The 21,003-nt window shown below is 36.5% G+C and overlaps 2 protein-coding genes across 4 annotated transcripts in view; one reads left to right on the forward strand and one right to left on the reverse strand.

Annotated features, from left to right (window-relative positions):
* LOC127633429 (zinc finger protein 438-like) overlaps positions 1-21,003 on the reverse strand; it is a 72,555-nt gene that overhangs the window by 16,959 nt on the left and 34,593 nt on the right. For all 3 annotated transcript variants that reach the window (XM_052112511.1, XM_052112509.1, XM_052112510.1), the window contains exon 2: positions 6,942-7,025. The gene's annotated coding sequence lies outside the window, so the exon portion shown is untranslated. The remainder of the gene's footprint in view (positions 1-6,941; positions 7,026-21,003) is intronic.
* Positions 14,468-21,003, forward strand: part of LOC127633173 (medium-chain acyl-CoA ligase ACSF2, mitochondrial-like) — a 233,500-nt gene continuing 226,964 nt past the window's right edge. The window contains exons 1-2 of the mRNA XM_052112049.1: positions 14,468-14,516; positions 15,408-15,411. Of these exons, the coding sequence (XP_051968009.1) occupies positions 14,468-14,516; positions 15,408-15,411 (53 nt within the window). The remainder of the gene's footprint in view (positions 14,517-15,407; positions 15,412-21,003) is intronic.

Here is a 21,003-nt window from a genome sequence, read left to right on the forward strand (position 1 = left end):
CCTGTTTCATCACTGTGCCCCCATTTCCAAATTTCATATATCACCTTGTGGTTTGAGGAGAAATAAAAACATCTAAGGTTAGAGTTGGGAATAATAAGGAATTTAATGATTCTGGTTCTAGTTTTTTTTTGAAAATGAATCACTTATTATAATAAAACACATTTTTTATCTACACATTGTCCTACAAACAACCTGTCAGCAATAACATGCATCTCACTAGCCTTAAAGGTAGTTCACAAAAAACAAAAAAGTGCCATAATTTTCTCACACTCAAGTTGTTCTTATTCCATTTGACTTATTTTCTTCTGCTGAACTCCACAAGAGATTTAAGACAGAATGTTAGCCTCATTCACATTCACTTTCATTGCACCTTTTTTCCTTAATGGTGACTAAAGCTAACATTCTGCAAATAATCTCCTGTTAAGTTCTGCGGAAAAAAAGAAAATCAAATGGAATTGGACAAACATGAAGGAGAATAAATGATAAATTAATTGACATTTTTGGGCAAACAATACATTTAAAGGAAAGTTCCGGGATCAGTACAAGTAAAGCTCAATTTGTGGTATAATGTTGATTACCACAAACATTTATTTTGACTCATCCCTCCTTTTCTTAAAAACAAAAATCAGAGTTACAGTGAGGCACTTACAATGGAAGTGAATGTGGAGAATATTTGGAGGGTTTAAACAGAAATGTGAAGCTTATAATAATAAAAAAAAAGCACTTAAATTGATTCTACATTGATTATTATTTGAGCTGTAAAGTTGTTTAAATTGTAATTTTACAGTCACTTTAGGGTTTTATTGTTTGTAGACATTACATAGTCATGGTAACGACGTTGTAAAATTGGCTGTAACTTTACACAGAAAAGATTTGTAAGTGATTTTATAGCACTAAAATCATGTTTACACACATATTGTTTATGTCTTGTGGCTATAACTTTGAAAAATGTAGTATTTTAATGTTCAAAAAATTGCCCCATACACTACCATTGTAAGTGCCTCACTGTAAATAAGTTTTTTGCTTTTTTTAAATTTTTTTTTTTTTAAAAGTGTCAAAGTCAAAGTACATTTTTGTGGTAATCAACATTATGCCACAAATACTATCGATTAAACTTAACTTGTATTGAACCCTGAATATTCCTTTAATTACACAAAGCAATAATGGTTCTTGGTTAATTTCTAATTGGATATGACGAAATTAATGACTTGTGGTTCAGTAGGTGTCACATACGGAACAGTTCCGACTGATTCATAAATGTTTTCTATCCACTCTTACTTGTTCAGGAATCGGACTACAATGTTTTGTGCAGTAAATTCAGTAACAACGCAGTAAACAGTACTTTACATCCGCATCAGTTAAAGAATGCACGTTCGAGACTCGTTGAGATTCATGACAATTTTTGGATTCCGGAATGGAACCGGTTCTGAATATGCTTTCAGTTCCCAACCCAAACAAAGGTACTGACTAAGCACAAAAGAGAGGAACAAAAAGTGAGGAAGACAGGAATATAGGCAAAAGATCTAGAAACAGAGAGACAAAGCCCCACATCAAGTTTTCTCCTCTGAAATTCGGAGGCTTCAACTCTGCATATAATATAAGAATAGAGAGGCCGGGGAAAAAACCTGTTATAATATGCACATTTTTAATGTTAGAGAATATGAAACTGAGCATCAAAGCTTATGCAGATACTCATGCCTTAGTACTCGTTCAGGTCTGGGGACCTCAGGGACTTAGCAGTGAGCTCAGGTAGCTTAAAAAAATAATAAGAGGAGAAACGGTTATCAAGATAGGATAGCTCGTCTGTTTGCACATAAACATGGTTTGTTGTGAGTGTTTGCGTATAATTAGTGTCCGAAGCTGCTTTTAAATCCACAGACACAAGTGTTCTCACTGTCTGCTCTTTTCTGAGGTTAAAGTATTAGTTCAGCGACAAATAAAGAATTCTGTCATAATTTATTTACTCTACTGTCATTCCAAACCTTTATGACCTTCTTTCTTCCATTTTTGAAGCTTACATAAAAAAAAATAGTTTAGCCTATTTTTTAAGACTTACGCATATCAATTGTGAACTGAAACTTAATTGTGCACGGTTTAACAAGATGTAATTAATAAAACTTAAAATATTTATGTTTTTTTAAATCAATGATTTCTCAAATCAATTTGATGGAATTTTGTTATGAAGTTGAAATGCGAAAATCTTCAGTCCTCATTTGCTGTAATCACAAGGAAGAGTGGCCAGTTCAACACTCAAAATGTCTCCTGTATTCCACAAATGAAAGTCATACGGATTTGAGGCAACATGAAGATTGAGTGAATGATGACAGAAATTTCATATTTGAGTAAACACTCCCTCCCAAGTTTGAGATTTGGCATGCTGTTTTACCTTCATCCCTCCAAAATCTCACAGGAATCACACACACACTTGTGTCGAACAAAGGAAGCAGTCGTGAATCTAGACTTCAGAGTATATGCAATGTGATGGGGGAGCCGTCTCTCATTTCCCTGCAATAGAGAGGCACTCTCTGATATAGCAGATGTTTCTCTGATGACTATGAGAATCTGGGAAACATTGTCTGGTGAGATCAAAGAGAAGTGGGGCTGTAATTACCACAGTAACCAAGAGTAAAGCTGTTAAATTAAGCAGGCTCAGCCTTCATTCTGTTAATGAGAAATTTCTCTCCTCTCATTAGAGGAGGTATTTACGAGGCGAGTCAAAACCGCACATTGGGGTTTGGAGTGTTATTTATTGATTGAAGGCATTTATCATACCTAAACACTCACTAAATAAAGAGCTACACTGTTACATCGGAACTAATAAGGTCAGAGCTACTATGAACATAAGGCTAAGAAAAAGGCAGATTCAATTAATCAAAACAACAGTTTTTGAAAAACTGGATCAACATTGGTTGTTGAACCAATTTGTTGTTGAAATATTATGAATTTTGATAATATAACACTAGTGGACAATACATATTAAAACTTCAAATACATGTCAAGAATATGCTTCTGTTTTTAGTGGAAAATATTTTTGGCATTTAGCATAGGCTACATCATTTGTTGTTTACTTGGCTATTGTAAAGCTACACAACATAATTGTATGTATACAAGTCTGCAAAACAATATGGAGGGATGGGGTTCTAAAGGTGGATGCAGTCTTATAATATTTGTCCGAGGGATGCCTTACTGTTTAAGACTTTAAGAAAACCCCTCTAAAAGACTATAAGCAATATTACACTAGTTCTGTTGCACTGAATATCAGAATGGATGATAAAAGTTCTGTACGCAAGAAGTTAATATCAAGTAACGAAACAAATGCAGGATCAGTCGTTGCATTTCACCAAGCAACACACAGACTGACTAAATTCTGATACAAACAGTGATTGATGAATCAGATTAGAAGACCGGAACAAACGGTTAATAAACGTTATCACACAGCTCTCTGGAATACTCTATTGTGACTGGTCAATGGCGCCATCTAGCGGTCTGATATTTCTCTGTAACAAACGCACATCAATGTATCAGACCGCTCATCCGGGTTTTTGTGAGGCATCTTTCCTGCTTCTCGGATCACTGTGCGTTCTCTACAAGTACTGTAAGCTAATAAAATTAACTCAAATAATGTATTCCTGTGCATTTGTTTATTTCTTTCTTTGGCAAGTAATTTTGTAATGAGATGTGGATTTCAGCTCTTGAGCGATTTATTTCTTCTCACATAATAACATAATTTCAATGCAAATTAATGTTTCATGTACATTAATTTGTTTCTTTGGTAAGTCATTTTGTAATGAGATAAACAATGAGGAGTCAGACATTCATTAACTACAAAATAAAAACCAACAGAACTCAGATGCAAATCGGAGTGGGATTTCAGTTGTTCAGCTATTTCTTTCTTCTCACATAAATACATAATTTCAAAGTAAATCAATATTTTGTAAATTTGTTTATTTGTTTAGTAGGCTTCAAATATGCAGGATAATATACAGTCAGACTGTACATTATACCTTATATATGCACATTTTAAAGAATTACATAACTTACTAAACTTATCTATTGAAAAAGATTAAAAGAAAATAAGTTTCCATACTTATTACTGAACATGGCATGACTGATGTTGTAAGGAGTAGTGGTTAAAGCTCTGGTTTAGAGAAAGCAGTAGGTTGCTGGATCAAGCCACACACGGAGCAAATAATGAGCTATCATCATCGTGGCCTTGATCAAAGCACTTAACGTCAAGTTTCTACTGGCAGTTTTCCGTATTTAGTGTACTGTAAATCACTATGGACAAAAGTGTCTGTATAATGACTGCTTAATTAATTTGCCAATCTATGACACAGATTTTTAGACTTTAATTTACACTGATATTTTGAATGTAATGTAATAAGGCTAAATTATCGAATATGGTAATACTGAAGGGACTGAAACAGCTGTCTATTCTACAATGAGGTCAATGGAAGCAAAGGGATTTCTCAGATCTCCTGAGACGCTCCAAAGGGGATTTGTTGAGGCCTTGGTCTCTCGTTGACTGAGAACTCAGGACATTTACAGCTGGATGCAACACTCAATATTGTAGGCTATATACTGTACACTGTACTTCACTAAAAACATGATTAGACCTAAACACAAACTATTCCACTGTCAACTGCATGAAATTATTATTTTGTTTTCATTTGGCATCTGTGCTGCATATAGTGATTGTCCCTGGTCGTAAGCAACAAGCATTAATGATGTAGGAAGGATGAGACTACTGTATATCCTAGGCCTACTACATGCCCTTATTGAGACTTTATAAGGACTGGTAATTAAGCACCATGGCTTAATGATAATAGTTTAGCATTATTTCAGTGGGCTGTAGTGCTGGATTGTAATAATCACAGTCCTAGCAAATCTGACCTCAATTGTACCAGTTTAAGTAAAGATCAACGAGGTAACTGCACCATGAGAGAAAGTAAATGCTCTTGATAACAACATTGTTATTTATTATATACAATAAGATGTAAACCCAAGCTGCCAGCCAATAAGGATGCACTACAAAGGTTTAGTTTTGACCTAGAGAACGTATTCAGTACTATAATCACATCAAAGCAGTAGTTCTCCCCAAACTGAACAATCTGTCATGATCACCCTCATGTTGTTTCAACCTCATATTATTTTCTTTCTTCCATGAAATGGACAAGCATTGATATGACTCAAGAACTGTCAATGATATATATATCCTGACACAATCCCAGCTTTCGGATGAACCATTCCTTTCACTGTGTGGTAGTGTAGTTGTCTCAGATAAGTAGTAGCTGGATTTGCACTTTCTGCATTTTTCAGAATTCCAGATTACCCATCCCTAAACATTACATAAAACAGTGTGGTTGGTCATTTTAACTGTCCTTTAGATACATTTTCCTTATGGTATTTTCCTTTTTGTTCTTGGTCTGAATAAGCTGTAATGTCAGACCTGATGATGATAGTCAAAAGTGGAACTACCTATAGATTTCAAATGTAGACTTGTGACATTTCAAGAAATAGTTCACCCCAAAAGAAAAAACAATCTCATTGAAATTAGTTTTGTAGAAAAAAATATAATTGTGCCACCATATTAATTTATGTCATTATAAAACTACAATTTAATAATAAAAGAAAAGTTTTTTTAAATAGTTGTAAAAGCAGCCAAAGTGTCCAACATAGATGGGAACTCCTTCAATACTGTTTAAAAACCATCCCAGAATGATACCTCAAGGAGTTGGTTGAGAAAATGTCAAGAGTACATGTCTGCAAATTCTAGGCAAAGGGTGACTACTTTGAAGATGCTAAAATATAACACAGTTTTGATTTAAATTAGATTTTGTTTAGTCACAATATAAATCCCATATTTCCATTTCTGTTATTCCATAGTTTTGATGACTTCACTATTATTTTAAAATGTGAAAAAAAAAAAGTTTATATACATATCTATCTATCTATCTATCTATCTATCTATCTATCTATCTATCTATCTATCTATCATACACACACACACACACATACTTTTGACTGGTAGTGTACATGATGCCTTGATGTGCTTGTTGGAGCTTCAAAGTTTGGTCACTGTTCACTTGTGACATTCTTCTAAAAATCTTAATTTGTGTTGTGCAGAAGAGAGAAAGTCATACACATATGGGATGGCATGAGGGTGATAAACGATGAGAGAAATTTCATTTTTGGGTGAACTATTCCTTTAACAGATGTGAATATTTTTTTGTGGTGTATTTTATGAATTTGTATTTTTAAACAGCAGATTTTTTTTTAGAACTTTTTTAGAGATGGAGATTAACCTGAAGCTTAACCTGTGGCCCAGTTTGTTTACAATCTGATTATCTGAGAGATTTGTATTTAAAGTTCTGAATCTCTTTTTAGTTTTAAAATGTGAAACTGTAGAGCTTTATAATCTGAATATTTACAGGCAATTCTACCTCTATACAATTCAAAACAAAAAAATCAGTTTAAATACACCACAAAAATATAGATTTTAAATTTTCAATGTCACATTTAAATGTATAATCTAATATAATTTAGTAATTGTTCTTGCTCTGTACTCAGTAAATCAGCATGATGGATAAATAAATCAGGACTGGCAACTCAAATATATTGTGTTCAAACTCTGTATTCATTAGCCAGAAAGTTCAAATAAGGGGTCTATCCCAGTAGTGGGCCACTCACAGTATATGCTAAAGCTCTGTCAAGTGACAAACGACAAGACATTTAGTTGGTCGCTTGGTTTCATTCAAAGATCCTTTGATTTACTGTGATTGTGCCATGCAGCAGTTTTGGTTTCGGTGTGAAAAGGCAAATTGCTTGTCACTTGAACTTTGTTGCATTGTAAATGTTTGCAAATTCGCTTTGGATAAAAATGTCTGCTAAATTAATAAATGCAATATAAAATGCAATGCATAGTGTTTCTGTAGCGTTACCAAAAGAATCTTCAGTGCCTCTGTCTCAAGACCACCTGCAGTCCCCTTCTTTCTCCTCTTCTCCTTCCACAGCCCGCCGCTCACCTGAAACAAGCACAGAAGAAACACAGTTAAAGGACCCTTTAACCACATAATCTGTCCAGCCCTAAAGACTAAATAAATAATAAGCTCTTTCAAGTGAATTATTCATATGACATTCTTAATCCACACAGACTACCCTTGTTAGACACTCCCATGTGAAACAGGAAAAAACGGATGTGGATAAAGAAAGAAAAGTTCATTCACCAGAACTAGCTCTGTCTGCAGCCTTTGGGAGCATCTATGCAGACAGCAAAGACAACTGAACCCAATACCTCTGTTATACTGGAGCCAGGCTTACTAACTTGTTCTCAGATATCATGGAGGGCATCTCACTAAAGTGAACATGTGGATGTGGTTTGCGGATGCCGAAATATCCACCAACACAAACTGAACAAGCCTACACTGTAAACATGTTTTCTTTTTGAATTGTTAGCTGTAAATTATGGATGTTTGTGTTTGGGGTGAAACAGTGTGATAAACGAGGACCCTGGAGTCCCATCAGGGTAAAACGCAAAGCTTACGACCTCACCTTGGACATGGATGTTTGTGTGTATGTGTGAAGGGGTCAAATGGAGTGAGTAGCACACAAGGACATAAGAAGATGCTAAGGCACTCAGTCAATAATGTTTAGCCTCCAAACACAGTTGACCTCACCAGGAGATCCGAATGAAATCGCGCTTTACCATCCATATGACTATAATCTGCTCCACAGCCAGGGGAGAAATGATCTCTTTATGAGATATATTACTGAGGTTTTCTTATTGATTATTCATAATGCTTCACAAAGTGGCTCTCTGAGTGTCTGAATAATGCATAAGAGACTCAAATACATGGTATTAAAACAAAAGGGATGAACTTTAAGGGTTTTATTTTGTGAAGTTTTAGAAAGTGGGCTATACCTGTGTTTAGGTAATAAGTACATAAGTGCAAGAAGTGCTTAACATTGGTGCGGCGATGTGAAGTCATTTATCATGATACAAATGTCTAGCATGGTTCATTCATATAATAACGGTATTTAAAAAGAGCTTCAACAAAACGTCATATGCTAAAGGAGATGAGGCCAAATATTGACTGTGTGGTGTCAGCTACCATAAATAATTAAAAGAAAATCCTATCTAAATCCTAACAAAACTCATATCTGTAGCACAAATGATGCACTGCTGAATACTAAAGGTTAGGGTTTTGAAAAATAAATAAGTTTAAGCAATATTAACAGTGTTGCTTGCCTTAGCAAACACCACTAATGACTTTGTCTACTCTCAATCACAAAATCCCAGTCGGTCCCACATGCACAATCGCACAAGGCCAAGCCACCTCCAAATGTAAACAATTACATTTCTGATTAAAGCTTTCCACTTCAAACATTGCATTGTGTTTACCCCAAAAGATCAGCCGATAGAATACCAGCAGACAGCCCAGTATGTGTGTATATGTGCATTTGTATTTGTCCTCTTAAATGGTTTTCAGTGAACACATGATTATCTCATGTATGCATGCTATACAAAAACACACACATACTTTTTAATATGTAGTCCTGTGCTGTGACCTGGAGTGTGCAATTGCACAAAGGGTGAATAGTGTGCCGTCTTGATTCCTTACTGCTCGGCTCAGTGTGACTCCAACCTCCGTGGCAACATTGAGACACAGGCTTTTTTGTCCGACCCTTGAGTGTGACTGACTGGGCTCTGTTGTCTTATTGTGATGATGTCAGCACTCACAATTGCAAAAGTATTGTTCAGCTTCACTTGAGTAAAATGGCTTTATCTGCAAATCAAGTCCCTAACGTCAGTTTGGCATTTATTAAACTGTAAGCTTGTTATGGTAAAGCTTTAACAGCAGACAAAGACAATCATTCTGACAGTGACAATATACTGGGGTATAATATAAATTCCCAATACAAAATTTAAGGTACATTTCCTTGTCTAAAATATGAGCCTTACAAAAACCTTGTACTTCCTTGTAATTAAAGCTACAGTGTGTCAGGTCTGCATCACTAGCCCCATCAAGAGTAATTGCAAAAATAAATGTGTCCTATTACTAACTTACACCACTGGTCAGGCCAATGCTACTGTGTTGGGATGGTTGGGATGCTCAAACAAACAGATCAATATTTTAATAGTGCCACAAAACCACAGTTTTGACCATTTTGGGGGGAAATCAACCTATAAATGTCTTTTTATAGTTGTCTGTGCATTTAAGCTGGTAGAGGAAAAAGTATTTTAATAATAAGACTTTGCAAAGACTATGAAAAGTTTTACAGTGACATCTATTAAAAGAAGTTAAAGAAGTGTAATTTTTCAGTCTCTGAAGTCTATAAACCCAACGGAATCAAAACAGGCTTTCAGCTCATCACAGAATAAAATGGCTGTAGGTGTTTTTGTTGTCGTTTCAAAACACTAGTTTAGCAACAGACACAAACATATTTAACAGGCTATGGTTAGAATTGCACACAGATGTACCAAGGCCTAAATTAGACCAGAGCGACAGCATGTCAAAAGGAGGAGTCAAAATTATAGCCTTCAGCCTTGGACTCTGGTATTAAACTGCAACTGGTGAGCTTAAATGATGCCATTATTACCAGTCACATGACCAAAGGCGAGAGGCCTAACACTGATGATGTCTAATGAAAAGTCTTTTTAAAAAGCCTCCAACTGAAACCATTTAAGGAAGGTAAATCTAAAAGGGTGCGACTGCCTGGATTCCACAAATATGTAGACATCATGAGAACAAAATAGAGATATGAATATTTCAGTTTTTTTAAATGACTATTTAATGACTTAAGTTTTCAGTCAGGGCCATTTTTAAAGACTAACTGTACTCACAGTAAAGTGAGACTTTTTTCTTCTTTTAAAAGGTGCACTCAGTAACTTTTTGCTCATGTCATCTTGGACTTACAGTGACACCTAGTGGTGTGGATGCACACAATAGTTTTCAGTTACAGATGCCATTGTAGAAATTCACTATTCACAATCAGCCATGATTAATTTAAGTTAGAATTGACTCCATCTGGATTGACTTGAATTTTTTATGTTATTTCAGACAAGATATTTTATATTTAGCATTTAAATTCCATTAGAATTCTGCCTGAAACTGTTGAGCTAAATTTGCTCCCTCTATTTTTAAGCAAGTGTAAGTTGCATCTGAAACTAGTCTGAAGATAATTTGCTTAAACTGAATGTTCTGATTCACTTTTTCATATTAACATAGACTATGTTGTGGCACTTTCTGTCTTGTACTCTGAATGCCAGTCCACCTCACAGTTCTTTAATACTATCTAGCTTTCTTTTAAATCCATATGTGAAAATACTTCTATTTTGTGCTTTTTCTTTTTTCTATTAAGTACAGTTTTTTCCCCATTACAAATTATATTATCGGCAGATAATAGTAAAAATTTTAAATGTGTGAAATGTCATATTAAAATATTGTATAACATAAATACCTATTAATGTTTCTTAATTAAAAAAAATTCTAAAACTTTATTTCCAGGTAAAAATTTTATTTTGAATCCCAGATTTCGTTTGGACCACATTGTAAGTAAATCTATAATAATAATAATAATAAAAAAAGATAAATACAAAAAATGACACAAAACAAGTTCAAAGGGGTAGCAAAAGACTACAGCATATTAGGTCAAGGAAATGTCCCAACGAATACCGATTTAGAACAAGGACCTTGATGCCAACATCTTGGCCTCAATCACTTTTTAAAAACCCCTAAGCTGTTAGTAGATCCGAAGGAATTCGTTAGACTGTTAACGGTTCAAGAGTCAACACTATCCATTGAGCTCATTCACATCAATACAGATTCTGTATCCGTCCTTGCTGCTCAAACAATGTGTCTGCTAGTAGGCCTTTGTAGGGTCACTGGAGATTCATGTCTTGACAAAAGGCCTTCGCTCTGTCCAGTTGCTCTGTGAGTGCTAACAGCCGACAGCTTTCATTTCCTTGCTTTTGTGTGTGTGTGTGTGTGTGGGTGCATGTGTTTGAATGAGAGGATCAACAGCACTGAAGCGCTCTATGTGAATAATACATTCAAGCCCGCAGGTTCCCTTTAGCAAGCTCTGTCTGTTTAAGTAAGTGTAGCCTATGGAGACATCTATTACCATCTATTACCATTATGGTATGCCTCTCTCCTTCTCACTTGTTCTCAACATACTCTTCCTTATCATATTAAAAGGCCAAAGATCACTCACAGAGTATTTTCATCTAAATGCAAGACAAGCCTTTAAAGGGACAGTTCATTAAAAAATACAATTGTTTTCATTATTGACTCATACTCATGTCGTTCCAAACCCATATGACCTTCTTCTGTGGAACACAAAAGATACATTTTTGAAGAATATTCTTGACCACTCTTTATAATAAAAATGAATGAGTACTGGGGCTGTCAAGCTTAAAAAAACAACAAACAAAAAAAACACCATAAACCTATCAAGGGTAAGTGTAAAATATTCCAAGTCTTCTGAACAGAGAAACCCCCCACCGATTGCCCCGTAAATGGCCAACCACCAGAAGCATGTCGGCGCCAGATCAAACTAACACCCGAATGTATCTGACTTTAAACACAATGCTTTCAGACAAAAGAGAAAAACAAGACAGGATAGGATAGGAGAAAGAGCAAGAAAACGTGTAGAACAAAGAAGAATGGGGAGGATAGATACCTTCAAATTGATCCCATAGAGACCTTCAATGTTTCCTTTAAGAACCTGGATTAAGCCCCCCAACAAATCACAGGATGTGAGGTAAGAGAGAAAGACATAATATGTCCTCTGGCTCACACGGAAAACCCCATTGCTGATAGAACACCATCCCAATGAAAGAAACTAGGTTACAACTTCATCAATGTTGAAAATCATCCAAAGCTTTGAAAAGTTTTCAGGAGAATATAAATGGCATGGAGTGTCATGCAGAAATGAATCGGCATAGTCCAGAAAATGTATATTTAAAAAAAGTCTCCCTTTATCCAAATGCATCTGATTAGAACAAGTTCTAATCTACATAAACCAGAACTAACTGCAGAGTAATGAATGTCTAGAGGTAGGCCTTGGAATAACAACTAGAGCTGGGCAATATATATCAAATATTCACAATATATTGAGTGATTTTGCTGGCAGTATAAAATTAAGCAACATTGTGTATATGACAATGATTAAAAATGCATTATTATTTTGGCCACCAGAATAGTTCACAATCGGTCTCACAACTTGAGAGTATGAATGTGATAAAACACATTTAATAGCATCTCAGATTTTTATTTCAGCAGCACAGACAGCAATAGAGTTGGTAAGTTCATTATAAAGATTGAATGATGATTTTAATGTGCTTTAAATTTGTCCATCAGAATAATTTTATGATCATTACTTGTATCACAACTCGAAAGTATGAAAGCATTACAACAGAGATGTTTTAATAGTGTTTCAGAATTCAACTTTGGATGCAAAAAAGGCAGTAGAGTTGGTAAGTTTAATTAATTTCCATTAATCATTTCAAACTGTGAACATCTATTAGAATGTCTAGTGTAAAAATATGTAGGTAAATGCTGCTTTTTATTCACTATGCTCTGTTGTTATACTGTACTTATAGAGAAAATTATTAAATATATTTTCTTCCTTGCTTTTTATTTAGTGAACAACAAGAAATATAACAAGATTGTTTTACTATATTTTACTTTTGCTTTAAACATTTTGAATCTATATGGCAGCATTAGATCTTTTTCACAGACTGTGATGGCATGTTTCTGCCTTATTGAGCAGCTTTTACGGTATATAGTGAACCTTTAATGTTTCAGTTATTTAGTGCAAACTTATAACACAAAGCTTTGTGTTATATTACCCTGGAATTAGTTTCCACAGCTGTGATGGGGTTTCCAATACAGCTGCTGAGGGAGTGACGGTAAATTTGACATCTTCTGTCTTCGTAATCCAGTGCTTTTTTTTCCTCTTGTGAAAACTCTTGGAAACGTAAGTGGATTTTTTATTTTTCTGAAGGAGCAAATGGGTAAGCAAAAATAGCCGAATATTTGCTGTGGTCTCCCATTCACTGATATAGACATTTACCCTGCTCCTGTTCAGTCCCTGTTCCAAAACACAGAAAAGTGAAAAAAGCCTATGGCTCTTTGGTAAAAAAATTTCCAGCCTGGTCTCATAACATTAATGTGAACATAGCAAAACTAAAATTATGTTCTTCATTCCACATTTGGCTGCAGTTTCAAATGAAATGTCCAGTGGAGGGCACCAAACCAGAGCAAAATTATGTTGTAATTAGATTAGATTTTAAAGGTGAATTTTAGATGGAGGTTTAAATGAGTAAAACGTACCTCCCTGACCTAAAACTGGGCACTCAACCTAACCAATAGTGTCCGGAAACATAAATGAGAGTTTAACAAAACAGACATCCTTACACTTAACCAAAACTCAACCAACACCGAACCCTATCCGATAGTGTTTTAAAATGCAAATACATTTTTTTTTTAAAAAAACTTTACCGAAGCATCCGTCATTCCGTTTTGCTTATATGCCACTTTCACTTTTGCCTGAATTTGAACCGCAGTTGTCGAGCTCAAAGTCCAACACTCCAAGCTACCAAGCAAGCTAACAATATAGAAATAAGTGTGTACATGTAGGTGGGTCTGTAATACAAGTGTTAAAATTCATGAGTAATGGAGTGAAACATTTAATTTTAAGGGGTTCACTATAAATTTGCACATAATTGTTCACTCATATTCACCAAAATTCCTTCGGTAAAACCCTTCCACTCACTCTCATAAGACTGTAATTTCGAAACTACATCATCATGATCTGCTTGTCTAGTTATCGAGCACTGGGTAGTTTCCACAGCATGACGTGGTTCTCAGTGCCCCTCTGGCCTGGCACTTAAACGGTGCAGTTGCTTCATTCACCACTGCTATGATGGATAGCCAACACTGAACATGAATAACGAAACAGCTTAATTAACTTGCCAATCACTACTAATATCATTACACCAACCACCACACTCTGCCAACAGCACACCCACTTATTCTTGCCAAGCTTTCCAGAAGATGTTTGCCTCGCACTAAAAAGGAAATTCCTTAATTTTACAATGCTGTTTCATTAATATTATGAGAATTTTAATCAGGTCAAGCACTTAAAGGGATAGTTCAACCAAAAATGAAATTGTCATCATTAACTCACCATTATTGTTGCAATCCTGTATGACCTCCTTCCATGGAGCACAAAAGATGATGATAGACAGAAATGTTAGGCAGACAGCCTCAGTCACCATTTACTTTCATTGTATAGGAAAGAGCAGCATTAACATTCTTCAAAATTTCTCCATGTGATAGTAAGTAAAGCCTTATGTGTTTGGAACATGATAAGGCTGAATAAATTATGACAGAATTTTCCTTTATACCTTTAAATATTCCCCTTATTAACATCAAACACATAGAAAACAGTAGTGGAAACAATGTTAAGGACTGTGGCCATTAGTGAAAAGCCACAGACGACCTCACATGGTAAGCGCAGACGTCACATGTAAAGAGTAGTAAATTGATTGCCCTCAGAGCAGCCACATCATTACAGCCAATTCTTGGCACAGATTAAGGGGTGGAGAGGTGGACTATATAAAAATGGAACTTCAACACGGACTAAATTGAATTATTTTGGGGCAAACAGAGAGCAAGGAATAGACAAGAAAAGAGAAAGACAAGAATGAAGGGAAAAGTCAATTTCTTGCACTAAACAGTGATGCACTGCCAGCTTTCTGCCCATTGACCAGTGCGTTTTGAGCAACAAAAACAAAACTGCATTTATCTATCTGAGAATCCCAAAGAGAAAAGATACTTCTAGTTCTGTGTAAATTATACCATATTCTCTGTAAAAGAGCAGGGCTCAGGATTTGATGCAGCAGTCTAAGGACTAATGCCGAGTCATGACTTCCGCTATTGTACACGCTTCCTTGTTTAGTCACTGTGAGGTGCTTTACTGCAACTTCCTGAAAGTGTCAAAGGCAGTCACAATGACTTTGAAAGACTTAGTAGTGAGTGCAAAAGACTTAAAATAATACTGAAGTTAACTGATTGAATCAAATGGGTTTAAGTAGTAGTATGCCTCAATCACGGTTTTAATATGTATCATTATGTAGATTAAATTTGGCTCTAGAGAAGAAGGCTTGTGTTTTTCAGGAAAACAATCTGGGTTAAAGGGGAAGTGTGCAATTTTCTCAATGTTAAAATACTTTCTCCCATGCCAACTTACTAAGCAGAGTCAACTATAAGTAATCCATTTGTAGTTAGATTTCCCCAAGAAGTGTAAACACTGTGGTGCAATCAAAACATTGGCTTAACTAAAGTTGTGAGTTTGGGGTGAAACTTGCTGTTTGTTTGACCAATGGCAGACAGAGGAATTGTTTGAAAAACAAACAAAGCGGTGCAGAAATAACACACTTCATCCTGAAATATAGCTTTAGGAAGTGAGTTAATAAACAGTCCGTCACTGAAACGTTAAGATGTGCAAGGGCTGCATCTAAATCATCATCTCTCATTCTGGTGGATCTGTCTGTAGCTTTTGACACAGGAAACCACCACATTCTACTGTCAACCCTCACGGCAAAGGGCATCTCATTAACTGTGCCCTGCTGGTTTGAATCTTACCTCACAGGTAGTTTTTTCATGGTGTCTTGGATGGGAGCGACGTCCAAGTCTCACCAACTAGCTACTGGGGTACCCCAGGGCTCAATGCTTGGACCCCTCCTCTTCTCCATTTATATGTCATCACTGTGATCTGTCGTTCAGGCACATGGCTTCTATCATTGCTATGCCGATGATACACAACTCTACCTCTCATTCCAGCCTGATGAGTCTATGGTAGCTGCTCGGATTTCTAGCTCTAGACATTTCAGATTGGATAAAAGAATGCCACCTCTAACTCCACCTTGCAAAAACAGAGCTTCTCATGGTTCCGGTGAGCCCAGCTGTTTATCACAATTTCACCATTCAACTACACTTGTCAATGATTACACCATCCAGGACAACCAGAAATCTTGGTGTTGTGTTTGACGATCAGTTGAATTTCAAAATTCGATGACTGCCCGATCATGGAGATTTGCTTTGTACAACATTAGGAAGATAAGACCATTGCTCTCTGAGCATGCTATACAACTCCTTGTCCAGGCTCTTGTTTTATCCAGACTAGACTACGGCAATGCTCTTCTGGCGGGTCTTTCTGCTTGTACAATCAAACCTCTGCAATTGATCAAGAATGCGGCAGTACGATTGGTCTTCGACGAGCCCAAGAGAGCACATGTTACACCTCTCTTCATCGAACTGCACTGCTGCCAACGGTTGCTCTTGTTAAGTTCTGTAAGCAAGCATCAATGATGCTTGCTTACAGAACAACCAGTGGCTCTGCACGCCCTATCTTCACTCATTCCTTCCAGTCTATGTGCCCTCCAGAAGCTTGCGTTCTGCAGGTGATCTGCGTCTCGTGGTGCCATCTCATTGCAAATTGTGCATATAAATAAATAATTAGTAAATAGTTAAATAATTGTATTTAGAACCCCAGCGAGCAAGCCACTACAAACACAAAAATCACTTTCCAGGACTTTTACTTCGACTGTGCCCCGCTGGTGGAACGACCTGTTGGACTCCACTCGAGCAGCTGTTTCTCTAGCCCCTTTCAAAAAACACCTAAAGACACAGCTCTCAAGTGAGCACTTGACCCCTCCCTAATAATGCTCTCTTTGCTTGAAATAAAAAAAATTATATATATATATATATATATATATATATATATATATATATATATATTTTTTTATTTCATATATATATATATATATATATATCTTTCCATTCTTCCTGTCTCTAACCTTCCTCACTATGTGCACTTTTCCCAAAAATGTAAACATGTATTACAGCATGTTGATACCTACTGTCTCCCCTAGAATGAATCACTTCTATTGTTCTCCTCATTTTGAAGGTGCTTTGGATAAAAGCGTCAGCTAAATTAATAAATGTAAACATCCTGTAGCTCAGACTGCTTTCAGGATAAGTCAAATTAACGATTTGTCTTTTTAAAAACTCAATGTCTAAATGCAAATAAGCTGTAATGAAGGAAACTCTTATCTCCTTCATCCTCTTCTGTGGCTGTGCCTCACTCTGTTTAACATAAAACCAGCATTCCCTGGCTGCTTGACCCCAAAAGATGCCATATACACTCACAGTAGTAATTAAAGGGACAGGAAGCTTCCAACCCCAATCCAGAATCTAAGCCTGAATGAGAGAGGAAAAGACTCTAGCTTTTTTACAAAGCTGCAGTGTCAGAATGACAGCAGCTGAAGCAGCAGAGGGCAAACATCTCACTTGCTATCAGCTGCAGTTTTATTTAGCCGTGGGAGTTAGGAGGATATCCGGTGGGTGGCGGCCACTTCCTATGTGAGACAGAAGGTTAAGCTTTGGTCACAGGTCTGTGTCGCAGTGCTCGGAAGCAGGTAGCATACACTGTATCTCGGCAGATTGCTTTCTACGGATTGTGCAAAGAGCAAGACAGCCATGGCACTTCTATAGTATTTTAGATTAGAATGTATTAAGGAACAGTGCATCTTTAAGGTCCTGTGACTGGTCACCATTTCTTTAAATGTTTTTCAAAGTCATTAAAGCTACATGCATAATAATGATAAAAGAATAAGCTAATTGTATCTGTGGTGCAGAAGGTAGTGCACTTGCTCATTACACAAAGGGCTGTTGGCACACAGAGAGTCCAGTCTGGGTCATGTCCCAATTCTGTTCCCCCTCTCTCTATCCAACTTTCCTGTCTGCATCTACTGTCCTCTAAAAGAGCTTATAAGCCCCAAAATAAAATAATTATAAAGACAAAATTAGTGAAATGCAGTTTAAAATAGTTTTAGATGAATTATAGCATGTCAGAAAACATACCAGAAGTATTTCATTTCAACAATCCATTTGCTAAAGTTCAAATCTTGCGATATAACATTAGAAAAATAAACAATAAAAATCCATATCTTGTCCAAGTTAACTTAAACCTGCGTAGACAGACAAAGGAAAACATAGTGAAACTCTGAGTTCATCACTGTATGGATCTGCTTGGTCAGCTCTGTTTGTTCTAGTATTTGACTCAGGCGCAGCAGGGGGGCAGCAGCGTCTCGACTCCCTTCAATGTTTAAGAGCTTTCAGGGTATGGGAATGATTACTGCTCACAGGTCAATTAGTCAGTACACCACAGGACTATATTTAGACCATCTCAGCAGGTCCATCACTGGGTCAGGTCCAAATAACTTTGGTCTGTTTGTTCCGCTCTGTCCCAGGTTTCCATTTAGGAAGACCAGTGTTTTTTGGTCAAAGCAGGGGTGATCACACATCCTAAGCACTCTCTCTCTCACTCTCTTTCTCCATCTGTCAGGTGTTCTAAGAGAGAGTTGGAAAAGAAACCATGGGAAAACATAGTAAATGGGACAAAGAGGAGAGATGAAAATCAGGATTATAAAACACAAGCCAGTTGCCTCCCAACAATGACCATAATGTGTTTCTTTTATTGGAAGTGTGCAGTTTAAGACATGCTGATAAGGCTATTTTATGCTCCGCAAGGACTTTACTAGAGGGTGTGGTAAAAAGAGGGAGACAGTGTAATTAAACAGCTTCAGTATTAGTTCACCAAAATGTTTTTTTAAATATTTTGTCTTTTACTTGCCCTCATATTGTTCCAAACCCGTATGATTTTCTGTTTTTAATTAAACACTACACATGTTGTTTTAGAAGTCTCAGATGCCATTTCTGTATTTCTCAGAACATGAGGGCCATAGAAGACTGAGGACATTCAAAACCTCAACAGGATGCATAGAGTGTCATGTGTCATGTTTATGCTTTATCGTTCAGATTGATCACAGGTCACAGCTCCTGTGTCAAAGCCTTTCATATGTTGTCATGGTTACAGAACCCATGCATTGAATGACAGCTCTAAAATCCAATGAGTGGCCTTCAAATTCCTCTTTCTCCCAGGAACATTTATAATGTGAAGTGCTAGACCAAATGCCTCTCTTGCAATGCATCAAATCTAAATGCCTTGTGTTAGTCAACTCTAAATTAGTGCTTAAATCATTTGAGAAGACTTAACATGGCTCAGATGAGCAGTAAAATTTGAGGTTCACCCATCACAAAAGCTTGGCCTTACTTCGTGCTAAATAACTGGTATAGATTTCTCAAATAACGGCTTTCCCATGCCTGCGATCAAGGGAGGTTGAAAAAAAAAAAGAACCCACGTTTCACCACCGCAGTTGTCAGGAGGCAAAACAGGGAGAGATTTTAATCCATAGCAAACAGGAGGTTCACCCACGCTCTCACCTGGGATCTCTCTTGGCCAGTGTAAGGAAGCCAGGAGGTTATGGGAGCCTGGGAATGTTTAGTATGAAGAAAGTGATCCGAAAGGAGTTGGAGCTGGGGGAATTGGACAGGAAACATGGAAAGTAACCCTTTCCTGCCTTAATAGGGTGAGAGAGCAAAAAAAAAAACTGCAAAGAAAAACAAGACATTAAGGATTTGACTTATTTCCACACTAATGCAGGATTGGAGACCTGTCAGCGCAAGTATGGTCAGAAGCCGGGAAAGAGTATATTGCAGTTTTATGAAAAGTACAGAAACATGAAGGTTGATGCAAAAATTCCATGGTGAGAACACTGGTGATTTAGTCCAGGACTTATTTTCAATCCTAATTAGTGCATATTGTTGTCCACAACAGGACACTAAAATGTTTGACATTTGCAGTGTCCTTGATTTCGTTAACTGTACAAAATAAATATATAATGAAATATATTAATGAAATAATAACAAGCCAAAAAAAAAAAAAAAAAAAGTATAATAGAAAGACCTTAAAAAAAAAAGAATGGCCCTTAAAAGGAAAAAGCCCCCCTTCTATCAGTCTAAAAAAATAAAACACCATCAAAAATTCATAGCGTATCACCACTATCCTTGAAAGCAGGACCAGATGGAATCTACAGACCATTTTGTGCATTGATTAAGGGGCATTCAGTAGTTCTCTAGCTAGCGTTAGCATTGCTCTTCTTCGTGTACTTTAAGTACAGATGTTACAGTGGCGTTAGACGCTGTACTGCCATCATTCGACATGGTTTAGAATTATGTCCCCATCAGTTTTGGAATATAATTTGCATCTGGTAAATGTCTGAGTTATTTATTACTTCTATAGTATATTTGCTTTGCCTAAAAACAAATGTCAGAAATTAAGTGAACATGCTTCTACTGTTAAGGATAGACTATTATTGTCCCTCATATCAATAATCTTTGGAGAGATTAGCGTAAAATAAACCTCAATTATCTAGCGATACAGTTATGTTAAAGGAAAGATTAGAATTGTTACTGATGGTCAAATTTAACATGTCCATGAATACTGTATTTGAAGAACTCATTTTATTTCCAAGCAACCAACGTCAAGGTTTACACAAAATCCACATCAATCGCTGTGCCAAGCTACTTTGCACAAAATTATTGAAGATGTAGATACCGTACCGCTACCATTATGTTTTTTTTTGCCTTTGACTTTCTTTCTTCTTGTTTGAAGCAAGTAGCTTCAGACCTTTATTGCTTCTTTGGCAGTACAGCTACTGGATATCATGTTGTTGCTAAATCACAATAAATTAAGTATGTTCCATTGAGTTCTGTCACCATGACAAATTCCTTGTGTGTGTGTGTGTGTGTAAGTATACTTGGCAATAAAGCTCATTCTGATTCTTTTCACTCTTCACGTCACCAAACAATTTTCTAAGCATAACCTTGCATATCTATCTACACAGGCGGCAACCAATGAGCACGAGGATTCTCTTCTTCAACGTTTAGTGAAACACCATGGATCATGTGCTTTCAACATGGCTAAACACATTGAAGAGGGTGACCCACACCATGTAGAATAAAACACTTTTTATAGAAAACTACTATGAGTACAGTCTTCATCTCATGTGAGTGACCATTGACCATTCGG

This window comes from Xyrauchen texanus, chromosome 40 (genome assembly GCF_025860055.1).
Source record: "Xyrauchen texanus isolate HMW12.3.18 chromosome 40, RBS_HiC_50CHRs, whole genome shotgun sequence".
Lineage (NCBI taxonomy): Eukaryota > Metazoa > Chordata > Actinopteri > Cypriniformes > Catostomidae > Xyrauchen > Xyrauchen texanus.